Source organism: Pyrus communis, chromosome 6 (genome assembly GCF_041283825.1).
Source record: "Pyrus communis isolate YQ-2024b chromosome 6, ASM4128382v1, whole genome shotgun sequence".
NCBI classification, from domain to species: domain Eukaryota; kingdom Viridiplantae; phylum Streptophyta; class Magnoliopsida; order Rosales; family Rosaceae; genus Pyrus; species Pyrus communis.
This window is the reverse complement of record NC_142570.1, coordinates 2,082,032-2,104,499: the sequence shown is the minus strand read 5'-3', so window position 1 is coordinate 2,104,499 and position 22,468 is coordinate 2,082,032. Positions and strand designations below refer to the sequence as shown.

At 38.9% G+C, this 22,468-nt stretch overlaps 5 protein-coding genes across 5 annotated transcripts; 3 read left to right on the top strand and 2 right to left on the bottom strand.

Annotated features, from left to right (window-relative positions):
* Positions 1-1,916: 1,916 nt before the first annotated feature.
* On the top strand, positions 1,917-6,701 carry LOC137711673 (protein ENHANCER OF LHP1 1-like). Its single transcript, XM_068450935.2, has 12 exons — positions 1,917-2,275; positions 2,509-3,626; positions 3,729-3,905; positions 4,049-4,162; positions 4,484-4,588; positions 4,828-4,962; positions 5,057-5,112; positions 5,192-5,294; positions 5,372-5,488; positions 5,592-5,718; positions 5,826-5,956; positions 6,058-6,701. The coding sequence occupies exons 1-12, from the start codon at positions 1,993-1,995 to the stop codon at positions 6,490-6,492; spliced, it is 2,901 nt and encodes a 966-aa protein (XP_068307036.2). The 5' UTR covers positions 1,917-1,992; the 3' UTR covers positions 6,493-6,701.
* Positions 6,702-8,152: 1,451 nt separating this feature from the next.
* LOC137710759 (uncharacterized) lies at positions 8,153-9,975 on the top strand. Its single transcript, XM_068449883.2, has one exon. The coding sequence runs from the start codon at positions 8,227-8,229 to the stop codon at positions 9,667-9,669; it is 1,443 nt and encodes a 480-aa protein (XP_068305984.2). The 5' UTR covers positions 8,153-8,226; the 3' UTR covers positions 9,670-9,975.
* A 2,587-nt stretch (positions 9,976-12,562) lies between these two features.
* On the top strand, positions 12,563-13,280 carry LOC137710231 (basic leucine zipper 43-like). Its single transcript, XM_068449167.2, has one exon. The coding sequence runs from the start codon at positions 12,672-12,674 to the stop codon at positions 13,134-13,136; it is 465 nt and encodes a 154-aa protein (XP_068305268.2). The 5' UTR covers positions 12,563-12,671; the 3' UTR covers positions 13,137-13,280.
* A 124-nt stretch (positions 13,281-13,404) lies between these two features.
* Positions 13,405-16,288, bottom strand: LOC137709771 (uncharacterized). The gene is made up of 5 exons (XM_068448755.2): positions 15,987-16,288; positions 15,758-15,831; positions 13,923-14,026; positions 13,789-13,843; positions 13,405-13,704 (listed from the first exon to the last, which is right to left on the bottom strand). Exons 1-5 carry the CDS (start codon positions 16,143-16,145, stop codon positions 13,569-13,571), a joined length of 528 nt encoding a protein of 175 aa, XP_068304856.2. The 5' UTR covers positions 16,146-16,288; the 3' UTR covers positions 13,405-13,568.
* A 1,906-nt stretch (positions 16,289-18,194) lies between these two features.
* On the bottom strand, positions 18,195-21,860 carry LOC137711603 (Pentatricopeptide repeat (PPR) superfamily protein). Its single transcript, XM_068450859.2, has one exon. The coding sequence runs from the start codon at positions 21,780-21,782 to the stop codon at positions 18,849-18,851; it is 2,934 nt and encodes a 977-aa protein (XP_068306960.2). The 5' UTR covers positions 21,783-21,860; the 3' UTR covers positions 18,195-18,848.
* Positions 21,861-22,468: the final 608 nt, after the last annotated feature.

The window sequence follows — 22,468 nt, the reverse complement described above, 5'->3', positions numbered from 1 at the left end:
AATTGTCAAAAAGAGGTTTAATTTGAGTGCTATCTTTTATCACATTAAGGAGGTTTCTTTTCCTGGCCAACATTGGCCGCATACAAATTAAACCTAGGGTTTCCAACTTTATAGTAATTTTAATTAGTTCTAGACCCTCCTCCCCATGTGTCATTCTGTCCTGGGGTAAATTAAATTAACATGCATGGTGAAATTTGAGGTGGAGTTTGAGATGGAAGCACATGCTTCTCATTTGACCAAGTTGCAAACTTGTTGGTTTGGTACATTTTGAAGTGTGAAGAGAAGGGCAACTTGTTGGTTTGGTACATTTTGAAGTGTGAAGAGAAGGGATGAGCATTATCTCCGGATTCTCACATCTTAGCCGTTTATCGTACATCGTGTAGTCAGTTTTCGTTAGATATTATTTGTGTTTATTTTAAATAAAAAAATTAAAAATGATTTCTGACTATACCATGTACAATGAACGGCTAGGATATGAGGATCTCTAAAATCTCATAATTTGAATTTGGATGAATTCCAAAGGCTGCTTGAGCAAGTCCGCATGTGAGATTTGACTGATTTTATAAGGTTCCCCACCCCCAAAGTAGAGCCATCAACGGTAAAGAAATGGGTTCAAACTTGAAACACCATGGTATGCATGGGCGTGAAAACGTTTACATTCCCATAGATTTAGGAATTTGAGATATGTAACAGTCGGTGAATCAGTTAATGCAACAATTCATTCATCAAACTTACTTAGTACGGAATGTATTTATATTATCTGTTTTCTTAAACGGCTACGTGAACATAGAGAAATGTTAATCATTATGGGGTGGCTTAGTGGTTGGGGACGGAATTCTAGACCAATATTCTACATGTTTTGTCCTGTGTTCGATTTCTGACGCTGTTGAATCACACAATGGTGACTAGAAGAAGGCTAAAATGCCTAAATAAGTCTTCTTAGCCCTTGAAAAGTTAGAATGACGTAACGAAGCCACTAACTAGTTTCCTTTAAAAAAATAATAAATAACAAAGAAGAACGACGAAATACAAACTTTGTGATGCAAGAGTTATTTGGCTAAGAAAATCATGTCACTCTTATCTTTAATATATAACTTATATTTTTCACATTCAAGCAGTATGTGTTACTTGCTAAACTTTATAATCATGGTCACCTGTTACCAACCTTGGCCTACATATGTATCATCTTTCAACGAACACAATTATACATATTATGCATCATTATTTAATTAGACTCTAATGTATCTCAGTAACTCGTAGGAAATGCCCCAATAACCAAATCATTTTATGCAGATTATGTTCCTACCGACAGAGAGAGCTAAGACCAAAGAGAGAGGGGTTGGGTAGAGTCAAAAGATGAGGTAGTGATGGGACAAAGATTCTCTCGTGGGGATACATGGATCAATCATTTGTGTCCGTTTATCATACATCATGCGATTAGAAATAAGTTTAAATTTTAAATTGAATATAAATAGTACCTAATGAAAACTAACCTCACAATGTACGATGAACGGACACAATTAATTGATCATTCGAATCTCCACAAAGAGGTGTTTGAAATTGTGTAAAGAAAAAAAGCTTCCTTTCTTTTTTCATTTATGCAAATCAGTTTGATACATACGCAAAATTAGTCAACAAAAAACACAAAATTACTTATGCACATGTATCGAACTGTAATCCGAAAATATACTAACATTTACTTACTTTTAATAAGTCAAATATATTAGGGAGAAGAAAAAGTTGAAGAAAAAACGTCCGCATTTGGGTGGGCTGGTGGGCTTTTTACTGGGTAAGATCGAACTGAGATATTTTCTAAAGCCCATAATCAAAGCCCAAAAACAGCAAAAATCTTGAATCTTACCCGCCAAACCTAAACCCCCATTTTCCCGCCAAAACCCACACTGCCTTTTCCTCTCAATTAGTTTCTCACGCAAAATTAAACAAATCCATCGAAATCCGAATCCGAGTTTCCGTCGGTCCGCACGCAGAGCCATGAAGATCCGAACGTTGAAGCTTCGAGAGGCCCACATGCCCACGAGCAGCGGCGGCGGGCCGTCGTACTGCTCGGTGTTGTGGGACCAGAAAGCCTACCACGTGGTGACGGCCTCCTCCTCCGACCCCACAATCGCTATCCACGACTCTCTTCTGCTGTCCAGCCCTCCGAAGCTCCTCCGCCACCACCGCGATGGTGTCACGGCTCTCGCTCTCAGCCCCAACTCCACCTGCCTCGCCTCCGGCTCCGTCGACCACTCCGTCAAGCTCTACAAGTTTCCAGGTCATTTTCTCCCTTCCATTTCTCTTGATATTTGGATTTTGGGGGTTTTGCAAAAATTGGTTTTTTCGATTTGTTCGATTTTTGTTTGAATTTGATCAATGAGCAAAATTAACTTTGGTAGTTTCAATTTGATATGTGAAATTGCTGGAATTAAAAGGGGTTATTGTTAATTTCTCTGTGTTATTGCTCTCAAATGTTAATTTGTGATTAATTTTATAATTAAACTTTGTTAGGTGGAGAATTTCAGACTAATATAACCCGATTCACCCTGCCAATACGCGCCCTGGCGTTTAACAAATCCGGCACCCTATTGGCAGCTGCTGGTGATGATGAAGGCGTTAAGCTTATTAACACAGTTGATGGTTCAATTTCAAGAGTTCTCAAAGGACACAAAGGACCTGTGACCGGCTTGGGTTTCGATCCCCTCAGCGAATACTTGGCCTCTATTGATTCCACTGGGACTGTTATATATTGGGAACTTTCATCTGGGACCACATTGCATACCCTTAAAGGGGTAGCTCCTAACTCGGGTTTCGATCACTCCATCATGAATGTACTTAGCTGGAGTCCTGATGGTGACAAGTTAGCCGTGCCGGGGTTGAGAAATGATGTGGTGGTTTATGATAGAGACACAGCTGAAAAGCTGTTTTCGTTGAGAGGTGATCACACGCAGCCTATTTGTTCCTTGGCTTGGTCGCCTAACGGAAAATACATGGCTACTTCTGGTTTGGATAAGCAGGTTCTCATCTGGGATGTTGATCGGAAGCAGGACATTGACAGGCAGAACTTTGATGAGAGAATATGTTGCTTGGCGTGGAAGCCAATTGGCAATGCACTGGCTGTTATTGATTGTATGGGCAAGTATGGTGTGTGGGATTCGGTGACTCCTTCATCAATGAAGTCTCCCACTGAAGATGTTCCCAATCTACAGTCTAAGAACAGCAATGGGCTACTTTTGTTTGACGAAGAGGAGGGTCAGGAGCTTAGCACTTCTGGCAGTTTAAGTGATGTTGGTGAAGATAGTATTGGGGAATCCAAGCCACCTAGCAGGAAGAGGCCGCACAAGCACACTGCATATGAGGATGATTTGGAAGAGGATGGTTTTGATGGCTTTAGGTTGATACCAAATGTTGAGTTGGAGTCCCGTAAAAAAGCACGGCGTAAACACAGTGAAAATGCTGATAATGAGAATGAGGGAGTAAGCAACAAAATGACATCAATTAGATCGAAAATGCAGGTGGCATTCCAGCCTGGTGCTACTCCTTTGCAGCCCGGAAAAAGGCGCTTTCTGTGCTATAACATGCTTGGCTCCATAACTACAATTGAACATGATGGGTTCTCCCATATTGAGGTAACCTATGGCATAAGTCATCAAACTCTCACTCGTAAGTGTTGCTTTTGTTAGCCACGAGTGCCTTTATATTGTACTTACATTTAAGTGTGTGCGATGCAGATAGATTTTCATGATACAAGTCGAGGCCCAAGAGTTCCATCAATGAATGATCATTTTGGTTTTACAATGGCTTCACTTAATGAGAATGGAAGCGTTTTTGCAAATCCATGCAAGGGCGAAAAGCACATGAGTACTCTCATGTATCGCCCATTCAGTAGCTGGGCGAATAATAGTGAGGTTAGATTATTCCCCTTTAAAATTATGTATTCATGCTGTATTCTGGTGTGGTAAGTTATACACGCACACCTTGAATTATTTAACTGCCTACACATGGTGAATACGAGAACTTTTGTATATGCTGATGTGTGATGCAAATCCAGTGGTCTATGCGATTGGAAGGGGAAGAAGTGAAGGTTGTGGCACTTGGTACAGCTTGGGTGGCAGCAATTACGAGTCTTAACTTCCTTCGCATTTTCACTGACAGTGGTTTGCAGGTATGCTGATATACTTCAAATCTTATTTCTCTTGTAGGTTAATTAAGTTATTCTTGGGGAGTGGGATTGTTAAGTTATTTATAGCTGTCTCTTTAGCAGTGATCTCTCTACAAATTTAATACATTGTACACTAGGAACTGCTTTAGCAATGACCCTTCATATATTTAGCGTAAAACGGCCAGGAACTTGTTGGAGTGATTGAGGTTAACTATGTAAATTAGTTGATGCATCGCACTTTTGATTTGAAGTTACTCTAAATTGTTGACGGTAGTGAGCTTAGTTTCCGGAGACTTCTGTTTTTCTGAATTCATTTCATTTCAGAAACATGTTCTCTCCCTTGATGGACCTGTCGTGACCGCATCAGGCTTCAAGGATGAGCTTGCGATTGTCACTCATGCTTCTGATTGTCTCCCCTCAAATGAGCAGGTCTGATTTTCAAGTTATTATCAATATTATGTTTGTACACTGATATGTTAGGGCTTTTCTTACAGAATTCACCATTTCGATTTGAGATATGTAGATTTATAAGTCCAGAAGTGCATAAGTTTTAAATAAATTTGATCAATTATCCTCCACTCCTTCTGGCTGATGGTTTGCACTCGTTATCTGAAACTATTTTACTTTGCTGATATAAAATTGTTTTTTTTTTCTTGTGAAACATGCAGATACTTGAATTTAGAGTATTCAACATAACTAAGGGGAGCGAGCCTCTCAGAGGACGGCTGCCACTGACTCCTGGTTCACATTTAACATGGTTTGGATTTAGTGAAGAAGGGCAATTAAGCTCCTATGATTCCAAGGTATGTTCACTCTATTTTCAAGTTATTCGATTACCATGATTAAGAAACCACTTTTGAGATTGGATATGAGTCGTTTTCTTTATTCTTTCCATAGGGAGCGATGAGAGTTTTTACAAGCCAATATGGCGGCAGTTGGCTCCCACTCTTCAGGTTCAAGATTCTTCTGTTAAAGAATATATATGGAATGCTTCTCTAAACAAGAATCTATAACAAATAATCTATTATGCAGTGCTAGCAAAGAGAAGAAGTCAAATGAAAACTATTGGGTGGTTGGGTTGAATGCAAGCAAATTGTTTTGTATAGTTTGCAAAAGTCCTGACTTATACCCCCAAGTAAGGACTGCTCGCCACCTCCTTCCTCTCAGATGTTTCCCGTGTTAATATTATCTTGACCATCCTACTTTTTTCAGGTGATGCCGAAGCCAGTCCTCACTCCGCTAAATTTTTCGTTCCCTCTAGCGTCCTCTGATCTAGGTGCAGAAGCCCTTGAAAATGAGTTTATACTAAACAACATGCACCTTGTACAGGTTTGTCCTTTCACTCTGCTCACCTCATAATGTTTATGCCTGCTTTCTGCCTGTTCTACCTGCTGCTGGTGAATGCCTCGGACGCTTACATGTATGTTTACAGATTCAAAAGCAAATAGAAGAAGTGGGCGCTGCTGGTTTGGACACCACTTCACTTGACGATGAGGCTTTCAATACAGAAGCAGCTCAAGATAGATGCATCTTAAAGCTTATTGCGTCCTGCTGCAACGGTGGGTCTTTTACATTTTATTGCAACATCTGGCCTCCGAATCGGATAATCTTGGTTCTTGATTAAAATTATTAAGTGCTAATATGCTTGCTTGTGGGGCAATTTCAGGAGATAAGCTTGTGAGAGCGACTGAACTCGTGAAGCTTCTGTCCCTCGAAAAATCAGTAAGGGGTGCAATTAAGCTTGTCACTGTTCTGAAGCTCCCTAACTTGGCTGAAAGGTTCAACAGCATACTGGAGGTAAGGTTTCAAATTCCAAACTATGAGTCTGCATATTGCAAACCAATCCGGTTTCCACTTCCACCGTGCGGTTCCTTATGATCTTTCATGTCTTCTAACAGGAAAGGTTGCTCAACGAGAGTAAAAGAACCACGGAAACCACTTTCCCTACGTCAAACTGCAACGCATCTTTCATCACGGATGACATTGCAGCCGGAAAGAAAGTGATCTCTACCGAGCAAAGTAAGTTGTCAGGAAACGGCATTCCATTATCAACACCAAAACTGTCTGCTCCCTTGTTTGCCAAGAAAGCGAAAACGCAAGAACCTAAAGCTGGAACAGAGAAAACAGACGAAAAGCAAACTGCAACGGCGGATGATGATGTTGGGAAAGTAAAAACGACAGAGGCGAAAAACGCCACGGAGGTGAACAACAATGCAGGAGAGATGAAGAAGGTAGGGGAAGTGTCTGAGGTATCAAATGATCAAGAAAAAGTGAAGAAGGCAGAAGCACCACGACGAGCATCTAATCCATTCATGAAGAAATTAATTAAGTAGATTAAGTTCCTCTTAGTTCCCTAATTACAAGGAGCTTAGAGTTTGATTAGCATTAGTAGTAAAGTAATCCGACCCAGAAAACTTGTTTCAAAGTGTTATTTTTCCCTTACCTTGGCTTTTTCTATCTGCCTAGTGTGCTATGTAATTATGTTAACAAATCAAAGCTTTTAGTTTTTAATTTAGAAGTATTTGTTGATTTGCCTCTTGAATTTGTATGGAGTTGCCAATTTTCTCTCTGAACTTTAATTTTAGTTGAGTACCCCCTTAAACTTTTATAATTAGCCAATTTCTCTCTTGAACTATAATTTTAGCTGATTATCCCACTCAACTTTTATAAATGGCAAATTCCCTCCTTGGCTTTAGATTTTAAAAACTTTCATTCAAATTTTCATCCATCTAATTTTTCATCATTTTTGCCTTCATACAGGTGTAATTTGTTGTTTCTGTGATCAAGATAGAGGAAAATTAGATGAAATTTTTTAAAATCTACCATCAGGGGAGAATTTGGCTATTTATAAAAGTTCAAGGGAGAAATCAGCTAATTATAAAAGTTTAAGGGGGTAATCGGCTACAATTAAAATTCAGGATGAAATTGACCTCTCCATACAAGTTTAGATGACAAATCGACAAATTTGCTTTTAATTTATTATTTCATTTTGAATAATAAACCATAAACTAACTTTAGCTATTGGGCCTAGACCTTGTTATGGGCCTAAGAAGCAAATTAAAGTATCCGGTCCATGCCCAAAGAAAATTGCTTGTTTACCACATGATTCAAATTGTTAATTAAATGCATTGCACCAAATATTTCATAAAAAATTGAAATGATGAGCTTCACAGTTAACAATCTCTCGTGTGGGCATGTCAAACAGATGGTGTTTTGTATTGTTTTTGTATCATACTTGTTATCTTAACAAGTGATTTTGTGTAACCCTGCTATCTTAACGGGTTCTTAATAGGTGTCGACTCAATTCGTTAATGGGTCGTGATGTTTCATGCCATGTTAACTGGTAATGCAAGAAATTATCATGTCTAATGTTTAAATATGACAAACAATATCGTATTGGGTTATTAATGGGTGAACTTATAAACCCAACTCGTTAAGGGGTTCTTAACGATGACTCGACCTAACTCGTTAACAGGTTGAACTAAAAGATGTTATTTTCGTGTTAGGTTAATGGGTCGTGTAAAAAATTGTCAATTACTCTTGTTATATGCTACTCAATTTAAAGAACTTTGAGCTCACTTCTTATCAAATTTTCTTTTTTACATGATATTCTAGATTATTGTAATCTACAACGAGAGAGAGTTTCGAATTCAATCCCACTTCTTATTGTTCGATTAACCTTTATTTTTTTCTTCGAAATTAACTGAATTAACATATTATTGTAAAGTTATAAACTAACGCTATCATTTATAAAAAAAAGAAAATATTTAAATCCACTAACGTTATCGTTCATAAAATAAAAAGATTAATTTATAGTCACTTGTCAAGTTGGAAATTTTCAATTCCAAATATTGAATGTGCGAAATCAGAGAGTGACAAACAGCCAAACACATCTCCCCCTCACGTTCCGGAAAACAAAAAAGGTTAAAAAATGAGGGGTGATCTCGTCATTTCATCGTCGGCAGATGACAAACTTTTAAAACCCCAAATTTCCTACCACAGAAAATCGAAGCGCAAAAACCAGAGAGAAACGACGAAACCGAAACCCTTGAGAAAACCAAAACGACATGTCGATGGCGGAGGTCACCTTCTTCCACCTCCACGACCCAGACGACGAGCCTCCCCACCTCACCTACCGCGCCCACCGCGACTTCGACCTCGACCTCTACTTCTCCGATCCCGATTTCCCGTCCTCCGATCGCTCCCTCCGCGCTCCCCGCATCGTCACCGTCCGTGAAGATGAATCCGACGACCCCGACGGCGACATCTTCTCCCAGTACCAATCCACGGTCCACGTCATCCGCAACGACACCGTCTCGGGGGAGCCCAATTCCGCATCCAACCGGATCGACACATCCGGTTTGCTGGACCGGCGCGAGAACCAGGTCAATTTCGTCATGGATCTGTTCCAGCAGCGGGTCGAGCAGTCGTCTCAGGTAACCGCTCGCAGTCCTCTTTTGGTTTATGAAGATATTGACGAGGAGGATCGTAGTTTTGGGGTTATTGAGTCGAATTGCGATGTGGGTATGGAGGGTTTGGACCTCGATTTGAGCTTAGGGTTAGGGTCGGGATTGGATTTTGGGCATTGTTTGGATGGGGATGGGATTGATGATCCCGGGGAGGAGGATTTCTTTGTGGGGAGGAGGGTTTGTGGGTCTGAATTTGGTGAGGAAACTTCCAATTTAAGTAGGGCTGATGATGATACTTACGAGAATTGCGTGAGGCTGGTTGAGGTTGGGACCGATTCGGAGGACGATGAGAACGGGGTTATCGGGATTGATTTGAATTCCGGGGATGAGTATGGCGCGGAGGATCATGTCCATGGAGAGAATGATGGTGATATGAGCATCCCGCTACGTTGGGATTCGCTTATTTTGGAGGACCATAGGGAAAGTAATGAAGATTTCGAGTGGGAGGAAGTTGACGGAGGGGTTGATGAGAGAGAGGTCTTCACTATGTTTATTGCTCCTGACAATGAGGAATCAGGACCGGTGGCAATTTCAGTTTCGGCAATGATGGCACAAGAAGAGGAAGTTAGTGTGGAGAGATATGAGCATTCGGAAAGTTTGGAATGGGAAGTTTTGTTGAATTCCAATACTTGGGACATTAATCCAGATGTTGCACCTTATCCAGACGATGACTATATTCACACTGCAGAATATGATTTGTTGTTTGGTCAATTCTCTGAGAACGAGAATGTGACAACAGGCAGGCCTCCGGCTGCCAACGCTGTGGTTGAAAGTCTCCCATCCGTAGTTTTAACTCAGGAGGATGTGGAAAAGGGAAATGCACTCTGTGCTGTTTGCAAGGATGAGATGAAATCGGGGGAACAAGCAAAGCAGCTACCTTGCACACATCGGTACCATGGTGACTGCATTGTGCCGTGGCTACGCATAAGGAACACCTGTCCTGTTTGTCGACATGAATTGCCCACCGATGATGCTACCTACGAGCGTAGAAGGAACCAAAGGCTTGCTCGTGGGTCGAACAATGGTCAGGCACTCTTTTGAGATCTTTCTTCGGCAACCTACGAGCGTAGAAGGAACCAAAGACTTGCTCGTGGGTCGAACAATGGTCAGGCACTCTTTTGAGATCTTTCTTCGGCATTAGGTTTTCGAAAATGTAGATACTGCTGTGGTACATGATGCTTTGTTATGTTTTGATGGGAGTATTTATGGTTAGATTACTTTTCATGGCTGTCTTGTTAATTTTTTCTACCAGCTTATACATTTTTTGTTATGCTTGTTCCTGTTGGAGGATGATTGTCAAGCAAATATGTAATAATATTATGGTGGGTACTAATTTTTCGTCTTGTATTCTTTCTTGTTGTGTGCTCTTTTTCTTTTACGTTACAAGCGATAATTTACGCTAAATTCATTTAAATATGAAAGTGAAGATTGAAATTTAAGTGTAGAGGGGTAAGCACACTTCTCTAGTCAACTTCTTTATGTTAAATTCATTTAAATATGAAAGTGAAGATTTAAATTTAAGTGCAGATGGGTAAGCACACTTCTCTAGCCAACTTCGGATGTGTTGTGTGTTGTTTTCTTTTAACCCCCTTAGATTTGAAGGCATAAATCAACACACTTGGAGAATGTTCATGGTTTAGGGTGGTAGATACCTCTTGTTCATTTTTTTTATTTATTAACTTTTCTTTGATTGGAAAAAGAAAAAGTATATTTTATTAATAGAAAGTTAAGCATATTTAGGGTAAAAGTGAACAAGCAGTTCACCAAATGCAAAACAAACAATCAAACAAAATTAATTAATTAATCAAGAAATAAATTAAGACAAACAATAAAACAAAATTAATTAATCAACAAAAAAATTAAGTATAAAAGAAGAGGAAGACAATTTTAGGAATGTTCAAGCAAAGTTGGTGGTGAAGACACCTATCCAATATTTCATTGCAGGTGTAGAAATCAGATTATTGGATAAACCAATTTTATCTATTTATTTTGTTTTGACTTTTTAGTTAAAATGGTTCATGATATTAACATAACTCTTCATTTTGATCCCTTACAATGAAAATCGATAGAAGTGGTCTATGAGTTTGTCCATCGTATATCATTTTAGTCATACCTGAAAAATCTCTCAATATCCTCATTAAATTGTTACGTGAAAGACCATGTGATCACCCTTTAAAGGGTAGTTTTGTCAAACCACTTCACTTAATGAGGATCCAGACTTTTAATGTAATGACCAAAATAATTTATAGTAGACAAACTCATGGATCACATATATTGATTTTCAATATCATGGACCAAAGTGAGGAGTTATGTCAACCTCATAAACCATTTTGGCTAAAAAATCTTTTGGTTTTCCCTCTCTCATGCAAAAATAGCTCATTATAAACACAAAACGAAAAATTTGTGTATACGTGTCAAATTGTAATTCGCAGTAAGCAAGAATGGACACTTTCAAAGGAAGAAGCTAATTATCTTCCGGAATCTTATCTCACTACGTCCCTTTCCATATCTTCTCGCTTGCCAATTTTAGTAAAAGTGTTTAAGCACGCGACTTGGTGATTATGTAGATTAAGCAGATGTTAATGATAGTCAATACATTGGATTAAGTTTGAAATTTATATGAAGTGTTCAACTACAAATCTTATGAAAATTGTTTGTAAATCTAACAATTTTAGCAAAAGGAGGATGGTGATGCCCATGATTTGCACATTGTTTTGTTTCTGTTTCTGTCGGAAACGTTTGTTTGTTTCCTATTAATAACTTCACGCATTTGTGCATAATTAAACTCATGAAAGAAACCACGCTTAATGGTTGAGGACGAATTCCAGGCCTGTAGTTTACATGACACATTTTAGATTTGATTCTTGACGCTGGTGAATTATACGATGGTGGTCATGGGAAGATTAAATTGCCTTGTGAGTGTTCCCAACCTACCGAAAAATGAACTAAACTGCCGTGACGAAACCACTAGCTGGTTCCTTAAAAAAAAAAGAAAAAAACTCGTGAAAGAACTGTTTTTTCGCAAAATTCCCTTTGTTTCCAAATTAGGGTTATTTTTGTGGATAGTGCCTTGTAGTGGCATAGCTTTGCATCCTTAAATACCATGGAAAAGACAATATTTAATCAATTGGAATTCATTAAGTCAAACTTTATGTATGAGCTTTCTCAATCAAAATTATTGGTATATACGACATAAATAAATCTTAGAAACAACCTACACATGATCAGTTGGTCTAGCGACACTCAGTTTTTACTTGATTAGAAAAAGTCGAAAGTACGGCTCACAAGAATGCAAGGGTGAAATATATGAGCTTGATACCAAGTTTGGATCTATTTTAGCACATATATGTCGCCCCAACTAGGTTAACCCACCTATAATAAGGAAAACACGTCGGTTCACAAGGTTTTGAGGTTCGAGACTCAAGGTTTGTGTACAAGGTCCATAGTATAGACCACGCCTAATTATATTTGTCGTAAGTTCAATACCAAATTGTGACCTGAACTTTTATTATTATGTAATATATCTTTATAAATATACTATCAAACCTAGAAGCAACCAAAAGATCTTAAGAACTAACCTTGAAAACCTTCCGGTCTATAAACCTTTCCATTTCATGAGTTCACTTGTCTTCATGAACTCACCCTTCACCTTACATTTTTAGCAAATCCTAATTTCTCTGTTCATCACATTCCCGGCGAGACGTCGGAAGCAAGTAACGTAAGATTAAGACATCCACATGAGCAAATTGAGGTGATCATCCACTCTAAATCTTTCCATAATCTCACCTGCCTTCCCGAAAATCGGCATAATCTCCAGGTCCAGGTCTTGCCTTCAGATGTTGATATGAATGTGTAAAGACAAAAAAATGTTAAACTTCTTAAAATACATGACAAGGAGAAGCTTAATCTCAATTAATTTCTGATTACGTGAAAGTCAAGAAATGTTGTGTATATATAGATGCTAGAAGCTCACTAAAAAATTGCTCTAACCCTTTTGAATTTACTCTCTGCACCTCCTAGTCACCCAAAGATTCTTCTTCTTCATGGATCTAAATGAATCCATGCCGATCTACCTGACCCGATTCTTCCCTATCTCTCATATCCATGTTCCAAACCCTGATTTCTCAGCAACCACCTCATCTCTTGGCAACGAAGCCGCCTTCGATGAAGCAGGGGAGCAGGACATGAACTACGAAAGAAAGCTCAAGAGAATGATATCCAACAGGGAGTCTGCAAGGAGGTCGCGAATGCGTAAGAAGAAGCAGATTGAAGAGCTGCAGTATCAGGTGGATCAGCTCCATTCTACCAATCGCCAGCTCTCGGAGAAGCTCATCCAACTGTTAGAAGGCAACCAACAGATCCTCCAGGAGAATGCTCAGCTGAAGGAGAGAGTCTCTTCCCTTCAAATCATCCATGCCGATCTCATTACACCTCTGAGGATTGAGGGAGATGTCACCGTTAACACAAATGGCAATCAGCTTACAGCCAAAGATTCAAGCACGCCATGATTGCATCCCTACCATGGAGAATTCGGCTTTGTTCCATCCAGTACAGGGTTTCAGCAGTATTGATGCACACAATGTTATCGTTCTACAAGTAAACACGGTCAAAGATACACGAGTTTAAGAGGTCTGATGTAATTTGTCAGCGATCTGCATACATACGATGTTATCATTCTGTAAATGTCATCGATACGATCTGCATCCATACGATCTTATCAATAAGATGGCAGGTATCTGACCATTTTCGGTGCAAAAGGCATAAATTGACAATAGATACAAGAAACTTCTTAACAACTTGATTGGAGATTTTCAAAATTTTTGGGTCCATGTACTCGAGTCATTTGTTAGCGTGCATCAGAACATTTGTTTATGATACAATATGATACAAATAGGCCCTGAAAATCGAAAAAAAAAAAAACAAAACAAAGAAAACTATCATCAACCACTCTTCTTTACCAGGTGCTTCCCGTTTGAGATGGCAGGCGAGGTTTCTGCTGTAGCGGTAAAAGTTGAAAAGCTGTTCTGTTCTTCAAGAAACTGGACCGGGTCTGCATATGAGAGGGTGCGAGGCCATCTAGACATAGAGGAACGAAACATGATTAGCTTCGGAAATAGCATAGGAAATTCAGTTAGAACAACAAGGTTCAGTATACTGTACCTGCTTGACTTTATAACCTGATCATGTATTGTCACACTCTCATCAAAGATGTCGCCTGCAAGAACGAAGCAAAATAAATTCTGAATGATACTTAAAATGTATTCTGCATCATAAATTAAGAAAACGTTGCACACCTCCAAATAGGTTTGTTTTTGAGAAGTATTTTGCAGTCAACCAACGGCTATAGTCAGCTTCATATTTCTTGAACTTCTCTCTGTGGCTCGCGCTATGGAGGTCGCTAACACAAACAAAGGTCATAGTTTAACATCCAGGTGCTAGGCACTGGTTCAAATTCATGATATAACATGCAAGAGAAGTTAAGGTTCATTTTAAGCATGAAATATAACTGAGTAGCTAAGAGTAAGTAATAGCCGGCAGCAGCGGAAAACTTTCCGCTAAGCTTGCAGCAAGAGGAGAGCCGAATATGAAGAAGGCATCGGTAGGAGCAAACTATAACAATGACAATTATAAATCTAGGGCAGGGAAAGAGTGATCCAAAAACAATGCGGTGTTATGTTAAAAACTAATTACAAAGACTCACAATAACATGTTACAACAGCCCTAGCATCCCAACCACTGGTTATAAAAATAACCTGATACGTGATAGTCCTAGCCCTTAAAAATACTGAAAAACTCATATGTGACATGCATTTTGAAAAAACGGAGCTCATAAATGGTAGATCAACCAGGCATCAGTAAGCCCTTCGGATGCTCCTGCACACACAAAGACCTTCTGCTTATGAAAACCCGTCACCAACCATTATCAATTCCAAGAAATTACGATTACAGGGAGAAGAAATAAAGAAAAAAGCACCATGTAATGGGCATGTGAGCTTCTAGATGGAATTCACATATGGTCTTCATTTTTAACAAAAGGGAAGACAGGTAAATGATGCCATCTACATGTGCTGCTTCGGAGGTCAGAGGATGTTCGGGTATCATTATGCAAACAAAGGAACCTCCTCAGTCTAATTTAAGATATGTATCGTAGTAGCTTCTTACAATGAAGTGGTTAATAACGTCGATAGAGACTTCAGATGGCTAAATTTCGACAACTATGGACTGCTACATTACTACAGTTGTAATTACGGAGACTTGTGGTTGATAAAGACTACCGTTTCCCTTTGTTTACGTGCAGATGAAAAGCAGAGAGCAAGGCTTAGAGCTTAGAAGTGTAAGCTAGTGTAAGGCCGGGAAATTTAAATTCAGAAAATGGGAAGAATTAACCCATGAAAATCAACCAAATAGAATGTAGCACCACTTTGTTTCAATCAGGAAACCATTAAAACACACGAGCATACTAAAGGGCAGAAGATGAGAGAGTCTGAGACGAGTTTCACAACTTAATTTTCAAAGTAATAGAAACCACTCTAACTACCCAGTCTACTGTACAAATAACTAAAATCGATCAATTGCATTACAGAATACCATGTCAAAATGATCCACACAAGATCCATTCATCGATCAATCTTTAAGCCACAATTATTTGTAACTAAAACATGGTTCATATGCTCTCTGCAGAGATTTGAGCCGTCCCTAAACAATCTATTAAAATTTCGAAACTCAAGACTACTTAAACCCAACCGGTTTAAGTAATTCGCTCTTTATTTGCTTTTACCTGGAAACAAATTCACACACACACGCCTAGCAAAATATAAATGACAAACACATAAACAAACACAAGTGAAGTCTGTGAAGAGATGCTACCAAAAACCAAACTTACAAGTTAAAACAGATAACCAGTAGAGCAAATTACATACACCGACACGCAAGATTTCATCTTTTTCACTAGAATTGAATCTACAGGGCAAAATAAATACCAAAAAAATTGAAAAATAATTACTAAAAAGAGAGAATAATGGCATGGTAATTGCAAAATACATTCCTGAACATGTAAAGTTGAAAATTTGAAATGTTCAAACAAAAAACAGAAGCGAAAAATCGGAAAAGAAAGGAAAGAGATACTCACTCAAAATATCCAGAAATAATACCAGGCTTCTTCTCCTCGGCATCTAGAACTCCATTGTTGACTCCAGCTTCAACCTTCAACGTATTTAAAATACGAAATGGAAAAAACCCATAAGAAATCATTACACAAACCATTTGTATACATACATATATATATATCTGTATGTGTGTGTGTATATATACAGATATATGTATATAAAGAGAGAGATGAGGAAAGAGAGAAAAAAAACCTGTGGATTTGGAGGAGAGTGAGAGATGGGTTGAGTGGCGGAGTTATCAGAGCTGGAAGCAGAGGGGGATGGCGACGCCGGAGACGACGGAGACGGCAGGCTCGCCATTTCCACAATTATTTTGCTGCTACTGCTAACAGCTAACAGCTGACAAACCATAACAAGCGAAAAAAATCGAGGCTTTCAAAGTTTTTCTGCTTCTCAATCTCTGCAGTCATTTTCTTTACTTTTCTTTACTATTTATTTATTATTTTATTATTTTAGTTTTATTTCAGCGAGGGATCGGCATTGCGGACCCGAAAGCCAAGGTTGTCAAAATCTCGTTTGGATATGGATAACGAGAGAGGATCCTCGCAAATAAGATTTCGGAAATTTTCAAATCATATTCGTTTATTGTAGATTGTTTAGTCAATTTTTGTTAAGTATTGTTCATATTCAATTTTAAATATAAAATTTTACAATAATTTATGATCACACAATATACGATGAATAACTATCATTAAAGGACTGAAAGGATAACCATGAAGATCCACACTTTTTAAATCGGATGAGATGTAACCTTTTGCTTTAGCATTTGTTTGCTCTGAAACCGTCTTGGATACTCATTTAACACTTTAAACTATTAAAAATATAACTTTTTGCTTTATATAGAAATTCTTTTTTCTTAGTTGTTCAAATTTAAGAGGTTTTTTGGTATGTTTTATTTTAACATAAAAAACCAGAAAAGAGATAGGTCATTGGGTTTTGTCCTCTTGAATATGTACTTTGAAACAAAAGTCAAATTGATGGTGCGGAACCTTAACTATAAATTATCGGAAGTTTTAATCTTTGTAAGCTTGTGTGGATTAGGCAGTTAGAACAATGCGTTTGTCGCCTTTTATTCGAATCCGAAAACCCTTCATCGTGTATGAGTTATTAATCTAAAATACGGTACTAATGTATATGTTATAATTTAAATAAATTGATAACACAGCGTGACAATTGAACGGAAAAATTATTCCATATGTAACAAGGTCTATAAATATTGATCTTCAACTTCAGATTCAATTTGCTATGATAACATTTTTGCAGCAATTTAACAACAACAAAGAGAATTTCAAATTTTTTATAAAAGCTGAGTCTTGCAACATTTTCCTTAACTTTTATGTAAGATATTTTCTTAAAGTTCTGCTCGGTGGGTGAATAAAGATCCGATCTCCATGCACGCAAAATGAGGAGGACTCGACACATGCAAAACGAGGTAGATTCTGTGCACGCATAACGAGATAACCCAGATGCACGTAAAACAAGGTGTGCTCCACTTACAAAAAAAACAAGACGGGCTTTGTGCACACAAAACAAGGGCTCAATGCATGTATAACAAGGCGGGCTTGGCGCACAAAAAAAATGACACGGAAAATGAGACGGACTCTACATGCAAAACAAGGCAAATCCGAGTGCATAGAAAATAAGGCAGGCTTCGCTTACAGAAAACTAGATAGGCTTCTGTCATGTTAAATGAGGCGGTCTTGACACACGAAAAAAATAGCTTGCAAAACGAGGTGCACTCCGCGCAAGCAAATCGAGGCGGGCTCTGCTCATATAAAATGAGATAGCCTTTTGCACATGCGAAACAAGGCGAGCTCATGACGAAAAATTCAGCCCATAAGACGAGATGGGCTCAATGCACGAAAAATGAGGCACAAAAAACGAGACAGGCTTTTGCCATGCAAAATGAGGCGAGCTCAGTGCACAAAGAAAATTGGCACGCAAAATGAGGCATAGTGTGCATGAAAAACGAAGCGGGACGCAAAATATTTTCCTTAATTGGGACGCACAATGTTTTCTAAAGCTAAAAATTTAATTATTTCACAAAAACTGTGAGTTATAACCACATTATTCCAATCGATTTTGAGAACTTTTACAACATTTATTATAAGCCAAATTTAGAGTCATTCTACTCACACCATATGTTTCCTAAAATTAATTTAGGACATTTCCAAGATTTTGGATACCTACAAATCTCTTTGGGGGCCGCTATTAGTTTATTTTTTATATTTTTCAACTTCAAAAATCAATGAAAAATAGTTTCGAGCCCTAATAAGGGATAAAATTACATCTAATTGTCTTGCAACATTTTCATTAATTTCCACACAAAATATTTCCTAAAACTAAAAATTTCAATTTTTTCACAAAAACTATGAGTTATAATCCACATTTTCCAATCGATTTTGAGAACTTCTACAAGATTCATTATAAACCAAAATATTCCAAATATTTTCGACACCTACAAATCTCTTTGGGAGCCTTGCTATTAGTTTATATTATTTTTCTATTTTTTCAACTTTAAAAATCAATAAAAATAGTTTTGAGACCTAACAAACAGTAGGATCATGTCCAAAGGTCTTGCAACATTTTCGTTAACTCATACGCAAAATGTTTCCTAAAACTAAAAATTTCATTTTTTTACAACTGTGAGTTATAACCCACGTTTTCCAATGAATTTTGAGGATTTTCACAAGAATCAATATAACCCAAAATTTGAGTCATTCTAGTCGCATTAGTTTTGCACAAAGTCCTCCAAATACTTCATGTCTTTTCGTAAAGCCTCTTTCCAAGTCTTCCTAAGTCTTCTTCTATCCCTTTTGCCTTGAGCTTCTATCTCATCAACTCTGATACTTGAGCATTTATAGGCCATTGGTTCACATATCCACACCACCTTAACCCATTTTCTCTCATCTATATTCAATTCTGACGACTCCCAATTTACCTCGGATACCCTTGCTCTTAATCCTGTCATTTCTTGTGTCCCCAAACATTCGGATCTCCGCTACACCAACTTCTTTTCTTCTCATGCATTCGGAAATCAGTTTCCCTCCTGATTTACCAATAATCTCCACAAGAACAAAGGCCATGTTTGAAATGATGGAAGCGCTTATTATCTCTCATAATAATCTCCCTTTCAACAACTTTCGATATCAGCTTAGCTGCATTATGGCAATCCACACAAATCCGCAGATTTTTGCAGACTCTCAATGTTGTTCTACTTCTACTCGTCTTCAACAAACCGAATGAAATCGCAAGCTTCTCGCTATGTCCCCGTAGTATTTCAACCTTCTCGTCTTCTCCTAGTTCATGAAGCACACAGCCTGTGTCGGGTTTGTATCCGAATTCACTTATCTTTTCCTCTAACCTTGCCCACATTTTCTTGATCTCTCCAGACTCTGGCAGAGATGTGTCGCCAACAACAAAGCTGTAAACTTGCCCTCCGACTTCAATCCAGCTGCGTCCGGCATCTTTCTGAAGGCCAGTCTCCTTCATCTTTCGCCGCACGTGTCTCACACTATCCCATTTACCTGATGCGGCATACAAGTTAGACAGCAGCACGTAATTTTCCGCCTTTTCAGGCTCTACGTCTAACAATTTTTCAGCGATTTTCTGCCCCATGTCCAAATTATTATGACTCCTACAGGAACTAAGCAATGAGCTCCACATTCTAGTATCTGGCTCCTCCGGCATCTCATGTATGAGGTTTAAAGCTTCCTCCAACCGGCCAGCCCGGCCAAGCATGTCCACCACACATGCATAATGCTCTAGTTTCGGCTCTATTTTGTACAAGCTTTGCATCTGGTTGAAATATTCTATCCCCTCCTTAACCAACCCAGCATGGCTACATGCAGTTAAAATTCCGATAAACGTAAAGCCATCAGGCTTCTGGCCAAAACTTAGCATTTCTCTGAAGAGCTCTAAAGCCTTGTTTCCATGTCCATGAATTCCGTATCCTGCAATTATAACGTTCCATGAAGCCACATCCTTCTTGGTTAACCGGTCAAAAACTCTATGAGATTGTTCGATGCAGCCACTTTTTGCATACATATCTACGAGAGAGCAACCAACAAAAAGGTCTTCTGTGAGGCAAGCTTTCAAAGCGAAACAATGCAGCTCTTTTCCTGAACGCAAAGCTGACAGCTGTGAACAAGCCCCAAACATGCTCATTGTTGCAATTGCACAAGGTAGGATTTCATCAGACAGCATTTGGCGAAAGAGATCAAGGGCTTTGTCAGGAAGTCCAACCTGAGTGTAACCGGCGATCATTGCATTCCAAGACACTCTAATTTTCGATTCTGTCCTATCAAATAATACTCTTGCAGATGATAATTTACCACAATGGATGTAAAGGGACTGTAATGAAATACCAATGAATGAATCCACTTCTAACCCATTACGTAGCACAAATCCATGAATCTCTCTCCCATGTTGAAGATGTTTCAGGTGGGCACAAGCTAAAAGGAGGCTACCGATGCTAAACTCGTCAGGATCCAAGCCTGAATATTTCATTTGAAGGTACAAATCTAAAGCTTTGTATGGATCTCCATTTTGGGCACAGCCACCAATAACCGCGTTCCAGGAGCCCACTGTCTTCGTCTCAATACCATGAAAAACCAGTTCAGCGGAATTTAGTGACCCACATTTCGTGTACGCTGCAACAAAAGCATTGGCTACCAGTTCATCATATATAAACCCATGTCTGAATGAATAAGCATGAAGTTCTTTCAAGCTCAAAAGTTCCGACTCCTCCAAACAAGCCGGTAACACATTCAGTATGGTGACCTCATTCACCTTCACTTTCTCCCCTTCCATCTGCATTTTTCGCAAAAGACCAAACGTGCCACATACATCCCCTTCTCTAGAAAAACCTCCTATGACGGAATTCCAAGAAACCACATTTTTCTTGTCATTCTTGTCAAACAAGACTTGAGCTTCAACTGAGTACCCACATTTCGAGTACATGTCCGCCAACGCATTATTCACCATTAATTCCTGGTTCAGCCCCAATTTCACTGCCAAACTATGAATCATCATCCCCATATTTACTTCTCCGTTCCCAGCACACAAAGGCAATACAGTCACCAACGTAGCAACATCCGGTACTAGAGCTTCATCACCCTCTAAAATCTTCCCCAACAAACTATAACTCTCATGATCCAATCCATTCTCCGAGAACCCGCATATCATCGAATTCCAAGAAACCAAATTCTTCTCAGGCATTATCTCGAACACTTTAGCTGCATCCTCAACCGACCCGCATTTCCCATACATTGCAATCAACGCATTGCCCACAAACACATCCGAAATCAATCCCATCTTCTCAGCCATCCCATGAACAACCTGTCCCAAACCCACGTCTGAAATCCCCCCACAGGCCTTAAAAACACAGGGAAAAGTAAAATTATCGGGTTTAAACTCCGTAACGCTGATCAACTCAACAAACACATCAATGGCATCAACAAAAAGCTCGTTTCTTGCATACCCACTAACAAGTGCATTCCACTGGAACAAGTTCTTCCTCTTCAGCCCGTCGAAAACTGAGCGGGAATCCAAAGGAGAACCGCACATTGCATACATGGTAATGATGCGTGTGTTGAGAACAAAGTCATTGCTGAAAAGGGTCGACGCGGAGACCAAGTTGTGGATTTTGCGTCCGGTTTCAACGTCCTTGCGGCGCCCGCAGGCCTGTAACAAGGCTCCCATGGCGTCTTTCCCTTGCTGTGAACTGGAAATTGCATCGTGAGAGTGTGCTTGAAGAAGGGTCAGAGCCTCCGAGAGGTTTCCGGCGTCACAGAGATTGTTGAAGTCTTGGAGGAAAGTGAGAGAGTCTGTTTGGTGGTGGTGGTGGTGGGCGGTTGTCTGTGCGGCGGAGAGAGAAGAAAGTGGTTTTGGTTTTGGAGGGAAGATTGGGCGGAGGAAGTGTTTGACTTTAGGTGTGGGCCGAGAATGGCATGAGAGTGGTGGTGGTGCCACTGCCACAGAAGCCATGGTTGAGATGCTTGTTCGTTCGGAGAGGATAAGAAATTGGCCATTTTAGTGTCACCGTCGAACTATTTACTCATTGGGCCGATAAGGGACTAATAAAACTCCAAAAACAAAAACATCGTTGATAAGGTAATGCTAAGGAAATTAAATTTAAACATAAAATTTTGAAAATTGAAGGACATGAAAGTTGGTGATTAGTTTGTAAATTTAGTATTCCTAACATTACTTCCTCAGAAAATAATATTCACACGGAAATCACTCTTCATGCCAGAAAAAAAAAATATCGTTCTTACTTATTGAGCTAGTAATCTAGTAAGTTTTTTTCAAACAACATTGATGAGAAAGTTGTTGGAGAGGTTGTATTATCCGAATAACGCAGAAACTAACGGAAATTTTAATTTTAAGTTTAATTCTTAACAAAATATACTACAGTAGTTTCAATTCAAATTTTATTACCACACGAACTATCTTTTGAATACTCCCCCGCTACGATAACCATTTATCTAACTAAATCAAAATAATAATAAAAAAGAAAAACTAATGAAAAAAATTTGAGAATTTTGAGTTTTAACAATAATGACAAAATAAAGAGTATAATGAATAGTACCAAGATTGATTTTTTAGTGTAAAAATATAATTTTTTCTTAAATGAAAGCGCCAGGATACGACACGTCGTGAAAAGCCACAAG

Coding starts and splice junctions, on each gene's coding strand:
- LOC137710759 (XM_068449883.2), top strand. CDS start 8,227: ATGTCGATGGCGGAGGTCACCTTCTTCCACCTCCACGACCCAGACGAC.
- LOC137709771 (XM_068448755.2), bottom strand. CDS start 16,145: ATGGTTTGTCAGCTGTTAGCTGTTAGCAGTAGCAGCAAAATAATTGTG. Junction 13,844..13,922: donor AAAAACAAACCTATTTGGAG/GTGTGCAACGTT, acceptor TCGTTCTTGCAG/GCGACATCTTTGATGAGAGT. Junction 13,705..13,788: donor CAGGTTATAAAGTCAAGCAG/GTACAGTATACT, acceptor CTCTATGTCTAG/ATGGCCTCGCACCCTCTCAT.
- LOC137711673 (XM_068450935.2), top strand. CDS start 1,993: ATGAAGATCCGAACGTTGAAGCTTCGAGAGGCCCACATGCCCACGAGC. Junction 2,276..2,508: donor CAAGCTCTACAAGTTTCCAG/GTCATTTTCTCC, acceptor AAACTTTGTTAG/GTGGAGAATTTCAGACTAAT. Junction 5,489..5,591: donor ACAACATGCACCTTGTACAG/GTTTGTCCTTTC, acceptor GTATGTTTACAG/ATTCAAAAGCAAATAGAAGA.
- LOC137710231 (XM_068449167.2), top strand. CDS start 12,672: ATGGATCTAAATGAATCCATGCCGATCTACCTGACCCGATTCTTCCCT.
- LOC137711603 (XM_068450859.2), bottom strand. CDS start 21,782: ATGGCTTCTGTGGCAGTGGCACCACCACCACTCTCATGCCATTCTCGG.